This window comes from Molothrus aeneus, unplaced genomic scaffold, assembly GCF_037042795.1.
Source record: "Molothrus aeneus isolate 106 unplaced genomic scaffold, BPBGC_Maene_1.0 scaffold_34, whole genome shotgun sequence".
NCBI lineage: Eukaryota > Metazoa > Chordata > Aves > Passeriformes > Icteridae > Molothrus > Molothrus aeneus.
The window spans coordinates 297,226-318,701 of record NW_027099005.1 but is presented as its reverse complement, the minus strand read 5'-3'; the positions used below and the strand labels follow the sequence as shown (position 1 = coordinate 318,701).

General features: G+C 51.9%; 1 protein-coding gene across 1 annotated transcript; it reads left to right on the top strand.

Annotated features, from left to right (window-relative positions):
* The first annotated feature begins 495 nt into the window (after nt 1–495).
* Nucleotides 496–1,428, top strand: LOC136570505 (olfactory receptor 14J1-like). Its single transcript, XM_066570967.1, has one exon. The coding sequence runs from the start codon at nt 496–498 to the stop codon at nt 1,426–1,428; it is 933 nt and encodes a 310-aa protein (XP_066427064.1).
* Nucleotides 1,429–21,476: the final 20,048 nt, after the last annotated feature.

Genomic DNA, 21,476 nt, shown 5'->3' with positions numbered 1-21,476 from the left:
AGGTGCAAGTGCAGGGCAGCTGGAACAGGAGAGAGGGACAGAGCAGCTCCCCTCAGTCTGCACTAAGCCTCAGACAACCCTCCTGCCTCCCTGGACTCTCTGTTCTTCCCCAGTGCAGCAGAATCTCTCGTTCTGCCTCCAGCAATCCCCATCCCTTCACCCAGGCAGCTCTGCAGCCTTACTGGAAGATTTTTTTTCCAAGTTGAACACCAGGACTGGCCCCTGCTCTGACTGTTCCCCTGCACTGACTGGAGGTCAGTGCTGACTCCCAGGCGTCCTGCAGCTGAAGGTCCAGCTCCTCACACAACATTGGCCAGCAGCAATCAGGGCTCCAGCAAGAAAGGTGAAGGAAGATCTGCTAGACATAGACAAGGGGGAGGTGTTTAGTGGGAGGAAAGGGTCTGTAAGAAAGGGCTTTGACTTTTCTGTGAGAAATGTCCCCTAGATATCCCTGTATTCTCTCCTTCTCTAGGTTGAAATGTGCAGCCCCAGCAAATGTCCAACAGCAGCTCCATCAGGCACTTCCTCCTGCTGGCATTGGCAGACACGCGGCAGCTGCAGCTCCTGCACTTCTGCCTCTTGCTGGGCATCTCCCTGGCTGCCCTCCTGGGCAACGGCCTCATCATCAGCGCCATAGCCTGCGGCCACCACCTGCACATGCCCATGTTCTTCTTCCTGCTCAACCTGGCCCTCAGCGACCTGGGCTCCATCTGCACCACTGTCCCCAAAGCCATGCACAATTCCCTCTGGCACACCAGCACCATCTCCTACTCAGCATGTGCTGCACAGGTGTTTCTGTTTGCCTTTTTCATTTCAGCAGAGTTTTCCCTCCTGACCGTCATGTGCTACGACCGCTACGTGTCCATCTGCAAACCCCTGCACTACGGGACCCTCCTGGGCAGCAGAGCTTGTGCCCACATGGCAGCAGCTGCCTGGGCCAGTGCCTTTCTCAATGCTCTGCTGCACACAGCCAATACATTTTCCCTGCCCCTGTGCCATGGCAATGCCCTGGGACAGTTCTTCTGTGATATCCCCCAGATCCTCAAGCTCTCCTGCTCCAAATCCTACCTCAGGGAACTTAAGGTTTCTGTTTTCACTGTCTCTATAGCTTTTGGCTGTTTTGTGTTCATGGTTTTCTCCTATGTGCAGATCTTCAGGGCTGTGCTGAGGATCCCCTGTGAGCAGGGACGGCACAAAGCCTTTTCCACCTGCCTCCCTCACCTGGCCGTGGTCTCCCTGTTCCTCAGCACCATCATGTTTGCTCACCTGAAGCCCCCCTCCATCTCCTCCCCATCCCTGGATCTGGCAGTGTCAGTTCTGTACTCGGTGGTACCTCCGGCTCTGAACCCCCTCATTTACAGCCTGAGGAACCAGGAGCTCAAGGCTGCAGTGTGGACACTGATCACTGGACAATTTCAGAAGCATTAAACTGGTTGCCAATTTCTGCAATTCACTTTTAATAAAAGTCATCTTTGATAGATCTATTGGTTTGGTTTTTTTCCTGTTCTTTCTTTTTTTAGTATTCTCCCTAAACCAAGGCTATTGTTTGTGCCACTTCCCCCTTTACTGTGGCCTCAGACTGTGTCAAAGAGGGGCTGCACTCTCGGTGGCTTTAAATGAAATAAAAGATCTCCCAGCAAAGTTTTCACCAGAGATGCCCCTTCTGTTCCCTCTCTGGAGCTGCAGCAGCAATGTCTGTGTGCAGAGCTGGGGCAGATCAGGGCTGGCCCAGCAGCTGTGCCCAGCAGCAGCAGCAGCAGCACTTGGTGTTGCCAGTGCTGCTGCCGTGGCCCTGCCCCGCTGCCCTGGTGGCCCTGGTGTTGCTGCAGGGCCTGAGTGCTCTCGGGGCCGGGCACAGCCCTGGGGGTGGCAGTGCCGGGGCTGCAGCAGGGACAGGCCATGGGCACTGCTGGGGCAGCGCTGACGCCTCAGCCCAGGGCCTGGGGGCTCCAGGCTCCTTGCCCAGGCTCTCTCAAGAACACGCCCAGGCCAATGCTCAGCACAGAAACCCCCGTGAGCAGCCCCAGGCTGGCCGTGGGCAGGCTGGGGGCAAACAGCATGGCTGGGGCTCTGCAAGGGCCCTGGGGCAGACGGGAAGGAGCAGCAGAGCAGGGGCTGATCCATCCCCAGTGCGCTGCACAGCCCAGGGCAGCGTCCCAGAGCGTCCTCATGCAGCTGCCAACAACATCCCCCCTCTGCAGCCCTGGCCTCTCCCCCAGCTCACACAGGTGCCCCATCCTTGCAGGCACAGACACGGCAGCACTGGCTCAGCAGCCCCTGTTTGCATTGCACACAGCAGGGGCAGCACCCCCATGCTGTTGCTGTGGGGACATGAACCTGAGGGAGCACAAATGCCATCAGCCCCTGGGGCCAGCAAGGGCTGGGGGACACCAGGGAAACCACTCAGCTTTGTCCTGGCCTCTGCAGTCAGCCAGAAAGTTTGTTCCCATCAGCTGGGAGTTTCCTGTGCCTCTGCAGACGCTGTTGCTCAGAGCCAGGGCTGCCTGGCAGCCACCCTCAAACTGCCCTGAGCATTTCCTTGGCTTCACCTTTGCTTTATTTCCTCTTTCCTGATCCAGATTTCTTCCTATTGCCCATCACTGTCCCCTCCCCTGCAAACAGCCCATCCCTGGTTGCCCTTTCCTCTCTGGCCCCACTCCCCATTGCAGTTCCTGACCTGGCCCCATGGGAACGTCCCTTGGGCAGCAGGATCATCCTACAAGTGCTGCAGGAATTGTCTGCAGGCTCCTGCAGTGCCTGCTGCTGCTCCCTTGCCAGAGGCACCCCAGGCCAGGGGGGCACATCTGGGCTGCTGTGTCTGGCTCTGGGGCTCCCTGTTCTGGGCAGTGAGGAGGGGCTGCAGAGGCTCTGCAGGACTGACAGGATGGGCGTTGGGGCTGGCAGGAGAAGCTGAGGGACCTGGGCTGCTGGAGCTCCGGAAGAGGAGGCCCAGGGCTCCTCCTGCACCTGCTCCAAGGGTGGTTCCAGAGAATCACAGAATCAGCAAGGTTGGAAAAGACCTTGGAGATCATCAAGTCCAACTTGAGCCCTGACACCACCTTGTCTCCCTGAGCCTCCTCTTTTCCACAATAAACAACCCCAACTCCCTCAGCTGCTCCTCACAGGACTTGTGTTCCAGACCCCTCACTAGCCTTGTTGCCCTTCTCTGGACACGCTCCAGCCCCTCCATGGCCTTCCTAAATTGGGGGCCCAGAACTGGACACAGCACTCGAGGTGTGGCCTCACCAGTGCCGAGTGCAGGGCAAGAATCCCCGCCCTGCTCCTGCTGGCCACACCATTCCTGATCCAGGCCAGGAGCCATTGGCCTTCTTGCCCACCTGGGCACACTGCTGCCTCATGTCCAGCCTGCTGTCCATCAGTGCCCCCAGGTCCCTTTCTGCCTGGCCGCTCTCCAGCCACTCTGTTCCCAGCCTGTAGCGCTGCAGGGGTTGTTGTGGCCAAAGTGCAGGAGCCAGCACTTGGTCTTGTTCAACCTCACCTTGTTGGATTTGGGCCCTGGATCCAGCCTGTCCAGGTCCCTCTGCAGAGCCCTCCTACCCTCCAGCAGATCCACACTCACACCCAGCTTGGTGTCATCTGCAAATTTGCTGATGCTGGACTCAGTCCCCTCATGCAGATCAGCAGTGCAGATATTGAAATCCACGCTGGCTGGCTCTGATCCCTGGGCCATCCTGTGGGTGCCCTGTGATGGCACTCAAGGTGATCTGTTCCATAACCTTGCCGGGCACCCAGGTCAGGCTGACAGGCCTGGAGTTCCCCAGCTCCTCCTTCCAGCCCTTCTTGGGGTTGGGCTCACATTGGCACCTCCAGTGCTCTGGGACCTCCCTGCTGAGCCAGGACTGATGGTAAATGATGGAGAGCAGCTTGGGGAGCTCATCCACAGCTCCCTCATCCCCCTGGGATGGATCCCATCTGCTCCCAGAGACACCTGTGTGCATCTGAGTGGCTCAGCAGGTCCCTAGCTGCTTCCTCCTGGATTACAGGGGGGCTGTTCTGCTCCCTGTGCCCATCTACAGCTCAGGAGAACACTTATCCTGAGGACAAGCTGTCTTATTGTTGAAAATTGAGGTACACAAGGTGTTAAGCAGCTCAGCCTTTTCCTTATCTTTAGTTACTCTGTTCCCCACTGCATCCACTCTCAAGTAGAGGTTCTCCTTATTCCTCCTTTTGCTATTAGTTTATTTATAAAAAATTTTCTTTATTACTTTTTACAGAAGTGGCCAGGTGAAGCTCTAATTGAGCTTTCATCTCTCTATTTTTCTTTCTGCATGACCCAACAACATCCTTAAACACTTCCTGACCTGCCTGACCTATTTTTTCTGAGTTCCCACAAAAAGCTCATGCCCAGCCAGGACAGTCATTTTCCTCTCTGGTTAAACTTTGTCACAGAGGCACAGGCTGCTCCTTCCCCTTTAAGATTCCTTTCTTGAGGTGTGTCCATCCTTCATGGACACCTTTGTTTTTAAGGCTGTTTCCCTTTAAAAAATCAGTACCTGATTCAGTACTCTCCAAATCTGCATCCTGAACAGGCCAAGGTCTGCCCTTCCTGATTCCAGGGTAGACGTTTTGTTGATGCTCTGTGGAGAGCTTTGTGGATAATTTGCTAGCTGAGAAAGGCCACTTCGATGTGATACTGTTGGATAAGAATAGGGGAAACAAGCTGGGGATTAAGCAACCAGTGTCCAATCACTGACAAAAGTCATAGTGACCTTCGCTGAAACAGGAAGATGGGGGAGAAAATCGCTTGCCAGAAAATGAAGATAGCCTAGGTAGAGTAGCTATAAGAATGTAAACATAGAAACAAAATAATCATTAGAGCATAGAAGTAGGTGTGGTTGATCTAAGTGTGCTTTAACCAATAATGAGCTCAGCTTTTGCAATATGTATAAGCTTCATTAACACCAATATAAATATGTTTGAGCTATCAATAAACTTTGGGATTTGCTGTTCACGCATATTGTGTGAGGCAATTCCTCCGCCGATCACGACAATTGGTGACTCCATGATGTGATAGCTGGTAGCCACAGTCGATCGGTGTAAGGAGTTCAGGTCCTACTGCAGCTGAGGACGGCGAAAGCACCGCTGAAAAAGGGAAAGTGCCGCACCCCGGGTGACCTCATCGGAGAGCCCGGCCGATACGTGCTGCCGAAGCCTTGAAGGGCTGCAAGAAGCGCGCTGTTATCTTTAACATGGATAGAGAAAGGCAAGCAGCATATGATTTATTTACTAGCTTTTTACAAAAGCGTAAGGTTAAGGGTATAGATTTGCAGAAAGAGCTTCATGGGTTGTTAGCTCATGGGTATGCACAGGGACTTTTTCGAAATCCTCACACAGTGCATGAGTTATCAGAGTGGCGTATATTTGGGGATAAGTTGTGGCAAGCAGTCATAGATGATGATAAAACTGCAAGAAAGTTGGGAAAGTTGTGGCGAGTCGTGCATGATGAATTGTTGAAATATCAGGCGGAGGAAAGAGCTGCTCAGCAGGCTAGTGCAGCCCATGAAAAAAACAGGAATTACGGAGACTGGTTTGGTTCCCCGTTACCCCCTGTTACGTCCACGGTCAATCTGCCGCCGGCATCGCCTTGTGCTTTAAACAGCAGTTCCCCACCGACATCGGTGCCTGCTTTAAGCAACGCTGCCCCACCGACATTGGCGCCTGCTTTAAGCAACACTGCCCCACCGACATCAGCACCTGCTTTAAGTAGCACTTCCTCGCCGACTTCGGTTCCTGCTTTACGCAGCAGTCCCCCGCCGGCACCAGCACCTACTTTAAGCGGCGGCTCCCCGCCGACATCAGCTCCTGCTTCAGGCAGCAGCTTCCCCCCTGCGTGTACTCCAGCAATGCCATCCGCACCGCCTGCCCTGGTGTCAAACCCTACACCTCCTCCACCTAGTAATGTGCCCATCCCCGGGTCAGAGTGACCTAGCAGGGGCCATTGAACAGCAGCAAAGGGAGGCATGGGCGGCGGTAGCGAAAGAATTCATGGACACGGGGGATGACGAAGCGATATCGGCTGCTATGGAAATTGCCTGTCCAGTGGTTTATTCTCCCCTGGCGGGGGGAGGGTTTCAAGCTACAATAACTGCTTTGGATTGGAAATTGTTATCACAGTTACGATCCACGGTTAGTCAATTTGGAGTAACCAGTGAACTCACAACACCGGAGCCTGCAGATGCCGCTCGGGAAACGGCAGAGCCAGCGCGCCCACCAGCCACCGCGCCCAGACACAAGTAGCAGCTGTCACCGCTTCAGCTCAACCTGCCTCCAACCCGCCACCACCAGGAGCCTCGGATTGGACCTGGCAGCCGCAGGTACAGTAACCCTGATGACCACCCACCCAGAAAAGGTTCCAACTGGAGAGAAGGGACCACTCGTTATTGATGGATTACCTATGGGAGCTTTGCTTTTAGGTCGTTCCTCGGCTACCATGATGGGATTGTGTGTTTTATCTGGAATATTAGATGCTGACTAAACAGGGGAGATTTCTATTATAGTGCATACTCTTTTTCCACCTATGCAAATCGAAAAGGGGGCAAAGAATAGCTCAAATCTTTAAGCTTAAGATCATAGTTACGCTCTATTGCTAAAGTTAGCATTGTAGTAGCTACTGTAGCTTTGTTGTTAGTATTAATTTTGCCATGTTTTTGTATATACTTACAGAATATAGTGCAAAAGATGATATCTACCGCATTTAATCAAACCATGCTTGTTCAACAGAAAAACGAGGAAAATGTGGAGAGCTTTGTGGATAATTGGCTAGCTGAGAAAGGCCACTTCGATGTGATACCGTTGGATAAGAATAGGGGAAACAAGCTGGGGATTAAGCAACCAGTGTCCAATCACTGACAAAGGTCATAGTGACCTTCGCTGAAACAGGAAGATGGGGGAGAAAATCGCTTGCCAGAAAATGAAGATAGCCTAGGTAGAGTAGCTATAAGAATGTAAACATAGAAACAAAATAATTCATTAGAGCATAGAAGTAGGTGTGGTTGATCTAAGTGTGCTTTAACCAATAATGAGCTCAGCTTTTGCAATATGTATAAGCTTCATTAACACCAATATAAATATGTTTGAGCTATCAATAAACTTTGGGATTTGCTGTTCACGCATATTGTGTGAGGCAATTCCTCCGCCCATCACGACAATGCTCTTCCTTCTTTCACAGGATATTGAAAACTCGATTATTTCATAGTGGCTGTGCCTCAGGCAGCCTCCAACCACCACATCTCCCACCAGCCCTTCTCTGTTTGTGAACAGCAGCAGAGCTTTCCTTGGGAGTGGGATTGTTACCAAAAATGCAGTAAAATAAAAACTCCTTAACACCAATGTAGCATTAAGAAGCAGCATTCTTTATTTGGCCAGATGCACAGGAGGATAGCCCCTCCCAAAGCTGTGCATGCTGAGTACAGGAAAGTTTCTGTTTACATTCTGTATTTTGCACACATATTCATTGATTGTCCCAGACTAAACATACATATGTGTGGAGTTGGCCCAGCTGTGACTCAGACTCAACTGGATTTTACCCCAAAAGCACTGAGCATGAGCTTCAAGCCCTGAGAATCATTTGTTTATCTTGGGGTGAGCTTGAGAGTTCCCCCAGAAGCCTTTGGTGTTGTTATGCTAAGTTGTCCCAGTTCTGCTCCCCTATTGGTTACCTGTTTGCCCTAGATGGTTGTTGTTCTAGAGTGTTCCACCCCCAAGTGTATATATTGTTGTTTCCCCTTTGTCTCAGGTCTTTGGATCCTGTCCCTCATACTGTGGTCGTTTTCTCCACATTTGTTGTTTTTCACCCTGTTATTATAGTTCTTTTTGGACAACTCCATCGAATCCGCTCCTTTTCATTTTCACCACCCTCGCCCTGAAGTCAGGGAACCAGAGAGGTTTGTCGTGGCTGCACTCACTGTGATGCATATGATAACAATTTCCCTGAAATCATTAACACATTTCCCCTCCCCTTTACCTATGCGTTCTTCTGTCCTGGGGGTCTCTCTGGTGGTCCCTGGTGCTCGTGGACCCCAAAGTTCCAGTGGGCCTGGCTGAGCTGCCAGGACACTGAGTCTGGTGAATTTCAGTTCCCCTTCTCACACAATGGACATTGTGTGGTTTCCATAGGCCTGGGGTTTTGAAGAACAAGCTTCAGGTGTGAGCTCACCTGGTGTAGGCAATTTATCATCTGGTAACATGAGGTCACAGAGTGGGCTATGACACCACAGAGTGGGTTATGGGAGGTCACTGAGTAGCTATGGCATCATAGGCTGTCTCTGTGACATCACAGAGCCAGGTGTGACATCACAGGGCAGAGGACTGACATCACAGAGCAGACTATGACATCACAGAGTTGGCTGTGACATCAGAGACCAGCTGTGTGACATTAGAAAATGGGTTGTGACATCACAGAGCAGGCTGTGACATCACAGGGGGAGGGGTGGCTGTGTGACATCACAGGAGGGCTGTGTGGCTTCACAGAGTGGGTTGTGGCATCAAAGACCAGCATAGCGATATCAGAGAATAAGCTATGACATCACAGAGCAGGCTGTGACATCACAGGAGGGCTGTGTGAGGTCACTGGGTTGGTCACTCTGCCCCTGACCCCCCTCACAGTTTCCCCCGAGAAGTCCAAAGCTGTTCATGCCCAGCAGGGTCCCTGTCCCCTGGTATCCCCCTGGTCCACCTGGAGCTGCAGCCTCCCCCAAGGATGTTCCACAGGATCCACCCCAAAACCTGACTCAGGGACAAGGGGCCAGGGCTGTGTGACCAGGACAGCAAGGACGGGGATTACCCAGGTCACTGTGGCCTGGGTTGGGTTGCCCAGGGCAGGAAAGATGTCTGGCAGCTGGAGCAGGGTCTGGGAAGGGCCTCCAAGGTGGGGCTGGAGCCCTTGGGCTGTGAGCAGAGGCTGAGGGAGCTGGGCTTGTCCAGCCCAGAGCAGGGAAGGCTGAGGGGCTCCTCATCCCAGCCTGGCAGTGCCAGCGAGGAGGGGATGGAGAACTCAGAGCCAGGCTCTTCACTGGGGGGCCTGGGGGGAGACAAAAGACAATGGGTGGAAGGGGAAAAAGAGGGGAGATCAGCCAGGACAGGAGGAGATGAAATGAGTGAGGCAGGTTTCAGCATTTCTTCAACACCAAAAGCAGCCTGACTCCCTTCTCTGTCCACCACTGACAGCTTAAAAAAATGGGAATTGTTCAGGCTGCTTTTCCCCCACTCCAGGATGGGCATCCTGATACAAGAGTTTGAGTGTGCTTATATCTATCACAGAAACATATTTTTCTAAAATTAATTTTAGTATGGAAATCACTTGTGGATGGTGGACATGTCAGAGGCTGCTGGGACATTGCACATGGCTCAGGGAAGAGCGTGATTGTTACTGAATTGTGTCCTGTTCAACCATGGTCTGTTGGCCATGAAGAGAAACTTCCTGTGCCTCTGAGTCCCACCAGTTCCTGACCCCCAAAGGACACAAACCTGGTGAGTTCTGGTTCCCACTCCAGCGGTGGCACCTGCACCTCCCTCCATCCCCAGAGCAGAGCTCCCTTGTCCCAGAAAGTCCCTGGCAATGCAGGGATGAAGGAAACAGGGCAGGCTGTGGGGATCAGGGGCAGGGCACAGCCAGGGATTTGGGGTGGTTGTGAGCCCAGGGCAGGACTTGGCCCCTGGCCTTGGTGAACCTCATCCCATTGTCCTGGGCCCATGGCTCCAGCCTGGCCAGATCCCTCTGCAGAGCTTCCTGCCCTCCAGCACAGCCACACTGCCACCCAGCTTGGGCTCACCTGGGAACTGACTGAGGGTGCCCTCCATGGCCTCGTCCAGATCAGCAATAAAGAGATTTCACTGACCTGGCCCCAGTCCTGAGCCCTGGGGACACCCCTGGATGTGACTCCATTCCTCAGCTGCTCTGAGTGCCAGGGGTTGGATGAGGGAAATGGTGGGGAGGGGGTAGGGACAAAGTCTGATTGATTGTCAGCCATGGAGGGTCTTGATTTTCATATCTGTTCAAACTGCATTAGGAGGGGCTGGGGATCAATATCAAATGAGGATTGCTGATATCAATCTATAAACAGGGAAAGAAAACTAAATAGGACAAAGCAATTCTCTCTTCATTCTTTTCAATTTAGTAGATTCAGTTTGAATACACATCTGAAATATCTCTAATTAACCACAAAAGAATTCAAGACTTGAATTATTCCCATGGGCTTGTCTTGTTTGGGTGTTTTGAATAAATGTTTATGAGCCTTTGTCACTGAATTCCTGAACTGAAGAGCTCAAGCAGGAAGAGGCCTCTGCAAAAGTAAAGTTCATCACCAACCTCCAAGGTGTTGAGGATCCATCCTGATCAGAGCAGGAATGAACAGAAATGGGCACAGCTTTGTGGCTGCCCCAGCTTTGGCATGGGCCCTGGGCCTGGAGCAGGAGCAGCTCTTGAGGGCCCCAAGGCCGGGGCTCTTGTGCTGCCCTGGGCAGATGGGATGGCAGCAGGGGCTGCAGAGCTCTCAGCATCTCCTGCAGAGGAGAGCAGGGCAGCCAGGGAGCCTCCTTTCCCTTGGCCAGGCACCTTCCCCCATGGTGGGGCTGAGTCCTGTGGCAGCTGCAGCTGCTGCTGTGCCCTTGCCAGGGGCTGAGGCCGTGGGCCAGTGCCCAGAGCAGCCTGGCCTGAGCAGAGCTGTGGGGCCAGAGCCGGCTGGGCAGGGCTGGGCTCAGAGAGGCCCTTGGTGCTGCCCAGAGCTCAGGGCAGCTGGCAGAGCTTGCAGGGAGCTGGGCTGGGCTCAGAGAGCCTGGCCCAGAAACCATCAGTGTCCATCTCAGCCTGGCTGAGCGTGCAGGGGCCAAGAAGAGCAGGCCAGGGTCTGCAAGTTCTCTGGGTGGGAGCTGAGCTTGTGAGCCCTGAGCCCTGCCCAGTGCTGGGGCTGCACCTCCAGCTCCAGAGGAGATGGGACAGATGGGAGCAGAGACAAATCATTCCTGCTGCATTCTTTCTTGTGTTTGCCTTTACAGGTGACCTGGATCCATATGTAGAGGAGGTGTTTTGTGTCAGATAACACTGGTAGAGTGAGAAGAATAATATTATGTAACTGAAAATATTATTTCATGCATAATACACAATGAGGAAATAAAGACTCAAATGATCAGGAGAGCATCTGAATTTTTCAGAGGAGGAGAGACTCATTGATGTTCCAGTAGTCAAACCTGTTCAAATTCTTTCCTCAGGGCTTCCTTGAGATGAGAGGTGACCACCAGAAGCCAAGGCCAGCCAGAGCTCTCTGTCCTGGCAGCTTTTGTCTGGGAGAATCTTGCAGATAGGGAATTTTTCAGGGGGAGTATCAATTTTGGCTGTGGGCACCTGGAAAGGTGGGTGGTTCTTTTCCATAGTGCTGTTTCACACTGGCCCCTTGGAACCATGCAGCCCAACAGTGCCACAATGATTGCCTTGATTCCATGGGGTCCCCACAGTGTCACAATGGCCCCTTGGTTCCTTGATGCCCTAATTTTTTTTTGTTACCATGATCTCCACATGAAGGAAAGCACAGAGCCCCAGTGTTTCAGGGGCTGATGAACAGCAGCCACCAGAGGCCAAGGCCAGCCTGAGCTGTCTGTTCTGGCAGATTTCATCTAGGAGCAACCAAATAAATATCTTGGATTCTGTATCTCAGATTTACAGAATTTTGGGAACAGAATCCTGATTTTAGACATGAGCACCTGGAGGAGAAGGCCAGTTCATTCCCACAGGAAGGTAAGCCCAGAGCCCCAGTGTTTCAGGGGCACATGGGGAACAGACCCTCAACATGCCAAGGGCAGTTCAGCCAGTCAGGCCAAGCCAACCAGACCTGTTCCCTGTTCCCTTGGATCCACAGGGCCCCACAGTTTCAAAATGCTGGTGTCACATTAGATCCTTGGCTACATGAGGCTCCGCTGTGTCACACAGGCCTCTTGCTTCCATTGGGCTCTGCAGTGTCACAATGGTCCCTTGCTTCCATGAGGCCTTGCAGTGTCAAAACGGTTTCCTTGGTTCCATGGAGCTGCACAATGGCACAATGGCCTCCTTGGTTTCATGAGGCTGCAGAGTGTCACAATGGCCTCTTGGTTCTTTTGAGCTCCTCAGGATCCCAGTGGCCCCTTGGGTGCATGAGGCCCAGCTGTGTCACACTGGCCCCTTGCTGCCATTGGGCCCTGTAGCATCACAATTGTCCCCCCTTGCTTCCATGAGGCCCAGCAGTGTCACAGTGCTCCCCTTGGTACCGCTGTATCACAATGGACCCTTGTTCAATGAGACCCTGCCATGTCAAAATGGTGTCTTGTATTTCATGGGGTGTCACAACCTCACAATGGACCTTTGGTTCCATGAGTCCCACATTGTTCCATGAATCCTTAGTTCCATGTGGCCCTGTAGGGTCACAATGGTCCCTTGGTTCCATGGTGCCACACAGTGCCAAAATTGCCCTTTGGCCCAGCAGGGCCTCATAGTGTCACAATGGACTCCTTGCTTCCATGGAGACACAAAGTGCCACAATGGCCCTTTGGTTTCACAAGGCCTCAAAGTGTGAAAATGGCCTCCATGGTTTCATGCAGCCATGCTGTGTCACAATGGACCTGTGGTTCCATGATGCCCCATACTGTCACAGTGGTCTCCTTAGTTCTGCACTTTAAGAATGCCCCCTTGGTCCCATGGAGCCCCACAGTGTCACTGTCGTGTCCTTGCTTCCATGAGGCTTTGCTGTGTCACAATGGCCCCCTTGGTTCCATGATGTCCCATAGCAGAGCAATGGTCTCCTTGGTTCCACAGTGTCAGAATGGCCCCTTTGTCCCATGGAGCCCCACAGTGTCACTGTGGTCCCCTTGATTCCACGGGGCTCTGCAGTGTCACAATGGCCCCTTGGTTCCAATGGGTACTGAAGGGTCAGAATGGTCTCCATGGTTCCATGAGGCCCTGCAGTGTCACAATGGACCCTTGGTTCCAAGGCCCCCGCAGTATCACAAGGCTGCCTTAGTTCCACGAGGCCCTGCAGTGTCATGGTGGCCCCTTGGCTCCATGAGGCAAAGCAGAATCAGAATGGCCCCTTGGTTCCATGGAGCACCACGGTGTCACCATGGTCTCATTGGTTCCACAGGGCCCCACAGTGTAACAATGGACCTTTGGTTCCATGAGGTTCCTCAGTGTCTCAGTGGCCCCTTGGCTCCGTGTGGCCCCGCTGTGTCACAGTGCCAGGTGGTTCCATGAGGCCCCACAGTGTCCAAATGGTCTCCTTGGTTCTGGGAAGCCCCACAGAGCCACAAGGGACCCTTGGTTCCAGGAGGCCTTGCTGTGTCACAATGGACTTTTGGTTCCAGGAGCTTTCACACTGTCAACAATGGTCTGAGTATTGCAGTGTCACCATGGATCCTTTGTTCCATGAGGTTCCAGAGCATAACACGATCCCCTTGATTCCAGAAGGTTCTGCAGTGTCCCAATGGACCATTGGTTCCATGCAGCCCCACACTGTCACAATGACCCCATGTCTCCAGGAGCTTCCACACTGTCAGCAATGCTCTCCTTGGTTCCCTGAGGCCTTGCTCTGATACAATGGACTTTTGGTTCCAGGGGGTTCCACTGCATCACCAGGGACCCTTTATTCCATGGGGTTCCACAGTGTCACAGCTGACTCCTTGGGTTGTCAGCCTCTGCTGTCACCAAATGCTTGAAATATCAGAATAAGGCTCCATAACACTTCTTCGGTGTTTGAGAAGGCATCATTTATTCAGACCTGAGGTCCAACAGGGAATAACTCCTAACCTTATGTGGACATGTAATTCTACCAGTGTGTTGCTAATACACAGTCACTAAATGCCAATTACAATTTACCCATTTCCATAAAACCCACCCCAAGTTCCCAGATTCAGTCCTTGTTTTCTCTATCCCTGCACCCTTGAGCCAGATGTCTTCTTCTTCTCTTCCAACCATCCTTGCAGGGAAAGCAGCCCCTGCATGCCTTATTCCCGTGCTGAAATTTCCCAGGCAGGGTAAAAATGGAATGAACTCTTTTGGTATCAGCCCCAGGCTTTGTGTGGGCAGGCAGAGGCAGGCAGGAGGCAGAGCTGTCAGCAAAGGAAGGGCCCAGCCAGGTGGGGCAGCCGGGGGATGCCGACAGCCTGCAGGGACAGAGGCGCAGGGCAGGGACACCGTAGGACAGCCTGGGCTGCACAGGGCACAGGCATGGGCAGCAGCTGCAAGACAGCCCTGCCAGAGCCAACTTGGGCGGCACTTTGGCCATGGCTGCTGGGCCTGGGCCTGAGGCAGGAGCAGGAGACAAGTGACCCTTGCAGGCCTGGGGCCTCATGGCCTCCTTGTCCCTGCTCAGCAGCCTGGCAGGGGCCGCCCCATGCTCCTGCCCTTGGCATTGCCCATCCCCACATGCCAGTGCCCATCCTGGCAAGAGCCCTGAGCAAGGAGGGAGGGACAGGATCTGCCTGGCCAGGCCCTGGGGCTCAGGTCTTGGCCCTTGGCATTCCTCAAACACATCCAGCTCTGCTCAGCACCAGAGACACCTTGGCCTTGTTTGTCCCCAGCTGTCATCACTGCCTCCAGTGTTCTGCTCTAACTGGAACCTGGGGACACTTGCTCAGTTGTGTCCTTCAGTGGGACCCATTAAAACTTGAAGTAACTTGGGAGTCTAAATTTATCTTTGAGTTCTCAAGAAGTTTTTTGAAGACACTCTCAGGGACTGAGTCTGATGTAAACAACATCAAAGCCCTGAGAGGGTCATTAAAGTTTTCCTAGTCCAGTGATGGAGAATGATTTCAAAGAACTTGTCAGAAACAGACATTCCTATTTTAAATTATGTATTTTTATTTTATTTCTCTTTAGAGCAGAGGTGATTGCAGCATTCTGTGATTGATATTGACCCAGGGTCTCTCCTCAGCAGCTCTGGCCTGCTCACAGAAGCTGTGCCTGGAGCTCTGACCCAGTGTGGACAACCTTGCTCCACCTTCCCCAGCCCCATCCTGTCTGTCCTCACTCCCCTGGGACCTGCTGTGCTTGGAGAGCTGCCTGCACTCAGCCTAAGAGGGGTTTTCTCTTTTTGGGGTTTTTTGAAGCAATCTGAAACTCCTGAGTTTCCCCCCTGCAAACAGACACACTGCTCAGGTGTGTGCCAGCCCCAGGTGCCACCAAAGCCACTGCAGAACTGCCCTGGGCCAGCTGTGAGGGTGGATCATCAGCTGAAGCTGCACTGGGCCACTGCAAGGGGCTGTGGCCATGGGCACTGCACTGACCCCACTGCTGGGTTTGGCTGCCATGGCCACCGTGAGAAATTAAACTGTCCTTGGAAACACTGGGGAGGACTGGGACATAGTGGGGAACACTGGGAACGCTGTGGGAGACACTGGGACATACTGGGAGTGACACTGGGGAGGACTTGGGACAACCTGGGGACACGGGGAATGCTGAGGGGGAATCTGGGTGGACTGGGATAGACTGTGAGGGTGCACTGAGACACACTGGGACATACCAGGACATACTGGGAGTGATACTGGGGCAAACTGGGGACAATGGGGACATTGCGGACAAGACTGGGCACACTGGGGCATCCTGTGGATGACATTGGGGGGAACTGGAAGGGACTGGGAATGAACTCAGGTGTATTGGGAGGGACTGGGCTGTACTGGGAGGGATTGGAGCGGCACTGGGGTTGTACTGGGTTCCACTTGGGATGAACTGGGCTGTACTGCGGTTGCACTGGTCTGTACTGGGAGGGACTGGAGAGGTTGAAGGGGCTGTTCCTGCGTCCCAATTTTGAAGATCCCGCCCATCACTTCCAGCAGCCAATCAGCGCCGGGATCGGCGCCTCGGAGGCGGTGCCTGGTGGCGCCGCCATTTTTTTGCCTACAACTCCCGTCACGCCCCGCGGCTCGATTGAGATTCGTTTGAGCCGGGACTACAACGCCCGTCATGCCCCGCGCTCCACAGAACCCCCGGGATCCGCCCCCATCTGTCCCATAAGTGTCCCCCAGACCCTCCACGATCCCTCAGTGCCCCCTCCGCGCCCATTCGGGACCCCCAAAAGCGTCCCCCGATCCCCGCAGTGCTCCCAACCCCACAGATGCCCGGTACAGCCACTTCTGGGAATTCATCTCCTCTCATTACCTGCGGCCCCCGAGCCCCTCAGAACACAGTCCCGCTCCTAGAACTCCTGCCGTGCCCGCGCCCTAAAGAGCTCGATTGGAGCTCCCTGAGCTCCCCCCCAAGGCCTCCCGAACCGTTTACGTTCCCTCGAGGACCTCAAGTCGCGGCTCGGATGCAAAAGTGTCGCCCAAGAGCCTTCCCGGACCCCCAAACGCCGCGTTCGAGCCACTTCCGGGACTACAGCTCCCATCATGCTCCGCGGCGCACGTCCAGCGCTAGTCCAGCCGGGACTTCATCTCCCGTCATGCCCCGCGCCCCTCCGAGAGCCATTGCAGCTGCGCCCAGAACTCCCGTGATGCTCTGCGGCCCCGTTAAACCGTATTAGACCCGCGCCTACAACTCCCATCACCCCCCGCGCCCCAGAGAGCCCCGTTCGAGCCCCCCCAAGGGCCCGCCCGGACCCCGCAGGGCCCCAAATTCCCCTCCCTGACCTCCAAGGGCCCCCCTGGACCCCCAAGTGCTGCCCCGGACCCCGAACTGTCCCTCAGAATCCCTGAGTGCCCCTCCAAGTGCCCACCCGGCTGCCCCAAGTGTCCTCCAGACCCTCAAGTTCTCTCTGAATTCCCTCCCCAGACCCAAAACTGCCCCAAATGTGCCCCAGAAATGGCTCCAGGGATCCTGAAGTGGTCCCCTTGAGCCTGTGTGAGAAAAAGATGATAAAAAAAGATGACAAAAGGACTACAAATATTACTAGTTACCATAAGGAGAAAGAAAGAAATAGCTAATAGGGATTAATTAATTAATGAAGGGAATTGTGTTTCCTAGAATGAGAGACCAAAAAATTTTTTGGTTGCTAAAAATGTATAGATTTTTAAAGAAAAATATAAAAATAAGGTATTAAAAATAATGAAGAACATTTTCATAAATTAGAATAATATATTTGTAATTTTATTTATAAATTAAATTTTATTTATAAGGAAAAATGCATAATTTTTTTTTATGTTTTGGGATGTCAGTCTCAGGTGGGCGATGTCAGACATGGTGAGGCTGGGGGTGAGGAGCAGCTTGTCCAAACAGGCTCAGCCCTCAATGGACTCATTCTTCTCTGTGCCCAGACCTCCTAAGGAGACATTCAGCATCAAGATCACCTGGGGAATGCTTCCATCCCCTCTTCTCTGAAATGAAAAGTAAAAAAATATTCCCTTGTCTAAAACCAAAAATCATGAGGTGCACTTTGGAATCTTCCTCCTGAAGAGAACTCCAAACTGACTCCAATCACTGCACAAGGCCTGGAGACTCAAAGGCAATGGAAGGGAGACAAAGAGCTCCTGAGGGCTTTCTGGATTTTAATCAGCCCCACGGTGGATTTGGGGCTGGGTCCGGAAGCCTCAGGCACGGAGAGAAGGATGAAGAAGCTGCTCAAGGAGTCAGCAGCAAAACTCCGAGTGCCTTGGAGCATGGCTGGGCCCCAGTGAGGGCAGGGAGTGCCAAAGGCTGCCCAGGGCCTGGTGAGAGCAGATCCTTGAGGCCAGGATTGCAGGGAGCCCAAGGCTCTGAGCAGGGAACTGCAGCGCTGAGTGTTATGAATGGCAATCAGCTCTTTAGTGGTTTCAGCTTTATTGGAAACACAGGGGATTTACATAATTATAAATCCTTTAACTAGCATTGGAACTTTGCATGGCTATAAAACATTCAACAAGCAATCTGTAACCAACATTGGAACTTTATATTAACTCCTTTAACAACGAACTTTATATCAACTCCTTTAACAAAGTATTCTCTACAATTTCCCCCTCTAATTGTTCAAATGGGCTCAGGCCTGCATCAATCAGCAATTCCTTCTTCTTGAAAGTACAATTTTTAATGTTGGTTGTAAATTTGCTTGGCATCTTGACGCTCTCGATCGTTCATTATCGTGATTACTTGCACTTCTTTCTTATTAAGCTCTTTTGGTATCATTAAACTTACTGATGTTACAACTCATATCATACAGAGGAGCATGCAAGGTGGGAAGATTAAAACAGCAATTTCACATTCGATAAAAAAGGTTGGGTTTTTTTTCCCACCAGTTTCCTTTCAATGACCAGAAATTGTCCCACCAGCTGGTATCAAATGTAGGGATCCACTCTTGTGTTCCAACATAACTTCCAGATTTCCTTTGAGATATTTCTAAGGACTTCACTGCGGTCATCTATTTCTGAGCAGCACTCAGAGGAGTTCAATTTTCCACACGTGCTTCCTTCATTGGCCAGTAAATAATCTACTGCCAGTCTGGTTTGATTCACCGCAGCTCTAGTCTGGGATAGTTGGTCATTTATGTGGTCTAAAGCTGGAGAGGTTCCATTCTATACCATCTCCAGTACTGTTTGTAATCTTAGAATCCGATTTAATGAATAAATTGGGTTCTGGTGTCCCCATCTTGAGCCCAGATCACCGGTCCAGAAGTGCAAATTATTTCCTGGGGGGTCCATTCTGTGTTTTTCCCTGTCTGTGTTCCTCCAATTTCGATTGAGTTTCTTTTTTGTCAGCTGGATTTCTTCAAATCATCACATACTGAGACCCCTAGGTTCCATCCAGACTCTTTGGGGAGCAATTAAAATGTGGGAGTAATTAAAATGTGGGAGTAATTAATAATTCCCGCTCCACTCCCCCAGGGTAATTTAGTGTAAGCCTCTCATTTGCCGAGGCTTCCGCCCATCACCACTCACAGCCAATCAGCGCCAGAGATCGGGGCCTGCGGGCGGTACCTAGACGGCCGCCATATTTTCCTTTTGCTTACAACTCCCGTCATGCCCCGCGGCCAAAAACAGCCCCATTGCAGCCGGGACTGCAACGCCCGTCATGCCCCACGCTCCACAGAACCCCGGGATCCGCCCCCATCTGTCCCATAAGTGTCCCCTAGACCCTCCAGGATCCCTCAGTGCCCCCTCAGTGCCTATCTGGGAGCCCACAAAAGCGTCCCCAGTTCCCCTGAGTGCTCCCAACCCCACAGATGCCCGCTACAGCCACTTCTGGGAATTCGTCTCCTCTCATCCCCCATGGCCCCCGAGCCCCTCAGAACACAGTCCCGCGCCTAAAACTCTTGCCGTTCCCACGCCCTAAAGAGCCCGGTTAGAGCTCCCCGAACTCCCCCCACGGATTCCCGAGCCGTTTAAGTTGCCCCGAGGACCTCAAGTCACGGCTCGGACGCAAAAGTGTCCCCCAAGTGCCTTCCCGGACCCCCAAACCCCGCGTTCCAATCACTTCTGGGACTACAGCTGCCATCATGCTCCGCGGCGCACGTCCAGCGCTATTCCAGCTGGGACTTCATCTCCCGTCATGCCCCGCACCCCTCGGAGAGCCTTTGCAGCTGCGCCTCGAACTCCCGTGATGCTCTGCGGCCCCGTTAAACCGTATGATACCCGCGCCTACAACTCCCATCAGCCCCCACGCCCCAGAGAGCCCTGTCAGAGCCCCCCAAGGGCCCGCCCGGACCCCGAAGGGCCCCGAATTCCCCTCCCTGACCTCCAAGGGCCCCCCTGGACCCCCAAGTGCTGCCCCGGACCCCGAACTGTCCCTCAGAATCCCCGAGTGCCCCGTCCAAGTGCCCACCTGGCTCCCCCAAGCGTCCTCCAGACCCTCAAGTTCTCTCTGAATTCCCTCCCCAGACCCAAAGTTGCCCCAAATGTGCACCAGAAATGTCTGCATGGACCCCAAAGTGCCTCCTCTTGACCATATGCGAAAAAAAGATGATAAAAATGATGGTAAAAGGTCTACAAAGAATATTAGTTACCATAAAGAGGAAGAAATAAATACCCAATAGAGCTTAATGAATTAATGAAGGGAATTGTGTTACTTGGAACCAATGACCAATAATTTTCTTGGTTACTAAAAGTGTATCGACTTTTTAATATAAATATAAAAATTAGGTAATTAAATTGAATAATACTATCAGAATAATATAATTATCATTTTATTAATTAATTGAATTTTATTTATAAGGAAAAATGCTTAAATTTTTTTTATGTTTAGGGATGTCAGTCCCAGGTGGGCGATGGTTTTATCATTCCAATAGTGCAACTGCCAGACCAGTCTCCTGGCAATTTAGTGTATGCTGTAGTACCACAGATCCAAAACAGGTGTTTAGGGGCTCCCCAAAATGTATGCTTAGGTTCTGTTGGACATTCCCAATATTTAGAAATGCCTTTCATTCCCCAAAAGGGGTTTATCCATTCTTCAGTATACTCATAAAATTCATATGCTTCATGGTAGATACACTTGTTCTTTTCTTTCAACAGACCAAAATCTATTTGGATCTCTTGGGATCCGCTGGGTAGCAGAGTTCTTTACTGCTAAATGCCATTTACAGACCATTCTTTTTACTGGTGTACTGTAACCTTTAATACTAAATTAATACTAAATTCTGAGTTATTCTGTATCCAGTTACAGATTTCTAATAGCCTTAGATTAATCTTCTCCCATGGCCAAATTTCGGTCATCTGAGTACAAACTCAACAATCAGTTAAATTTAGTTTGTGGCTAACTTTTTTCACTGAATCTATGAATAGGTTCTTACCTCGGGGTATCTCTAAATGGTCTTGTTCTCTTATTGCTTTTACTGTCTCTTTCTCTTTGACCTGATGTACCAGGCTTGCTTCAGTAGCATCACATTCAAGCACAACCAGGTTTCTCCTACAGGGCACTCTCCAAGGAGCTGCTGCCTAAAAGTGGTGGTATTCTGGACTGTCCAATACATTGGGGGAGGTTAACACAATTCGGGTTAGAATTGGTGTGGACTCTAGACAAGGAGCTCACTTCTTCCTCCTCAAAGAGGGGTTGGTAGCACTCACTGCACGGCTCTCTTGGGCTCCCCAGAGCACCACCAGCAATTAGAGCCATCATTACTGCTCTTCCCAAGAATCTGGTATGGGTCATCTGGCACGACCGGCCCACCCGGCCTTGCCTCTTGGGGAACTTTACCAAGAAGAAGCTTCCAAGCTCTTTAGAGTCCCTTCTCCCCGCTTCTCTGGTTAAACTTCTCTTGGTCCGTTCCTTACTAATTTTGGTTTCTCTCAGGGGAGTGGTCTGTAGAGGATTAACCTGGAGTCTTTGGAACTAAATTGGGGGAACTTGACCAGAATTACTTATTAACAGTCTTTAACTTTTTACAAACTTATTTTAAACACAGAACTGTCTTATAACACTTTAAGATAAGGTATGGTTCTGATACCAAACTCTTTTCTTATTCAGTTCATCAGTCTTTTGGGCTCTTCCTTTTGAGAGTCAACTTTAAGTCTTTTGGTCCTTTTATAATGGTATACTCAGGTGAATTAACTCGTGATGTGGTTGACTCCTGTCCTGAGTTAGGGGGTGAGTCATGTGG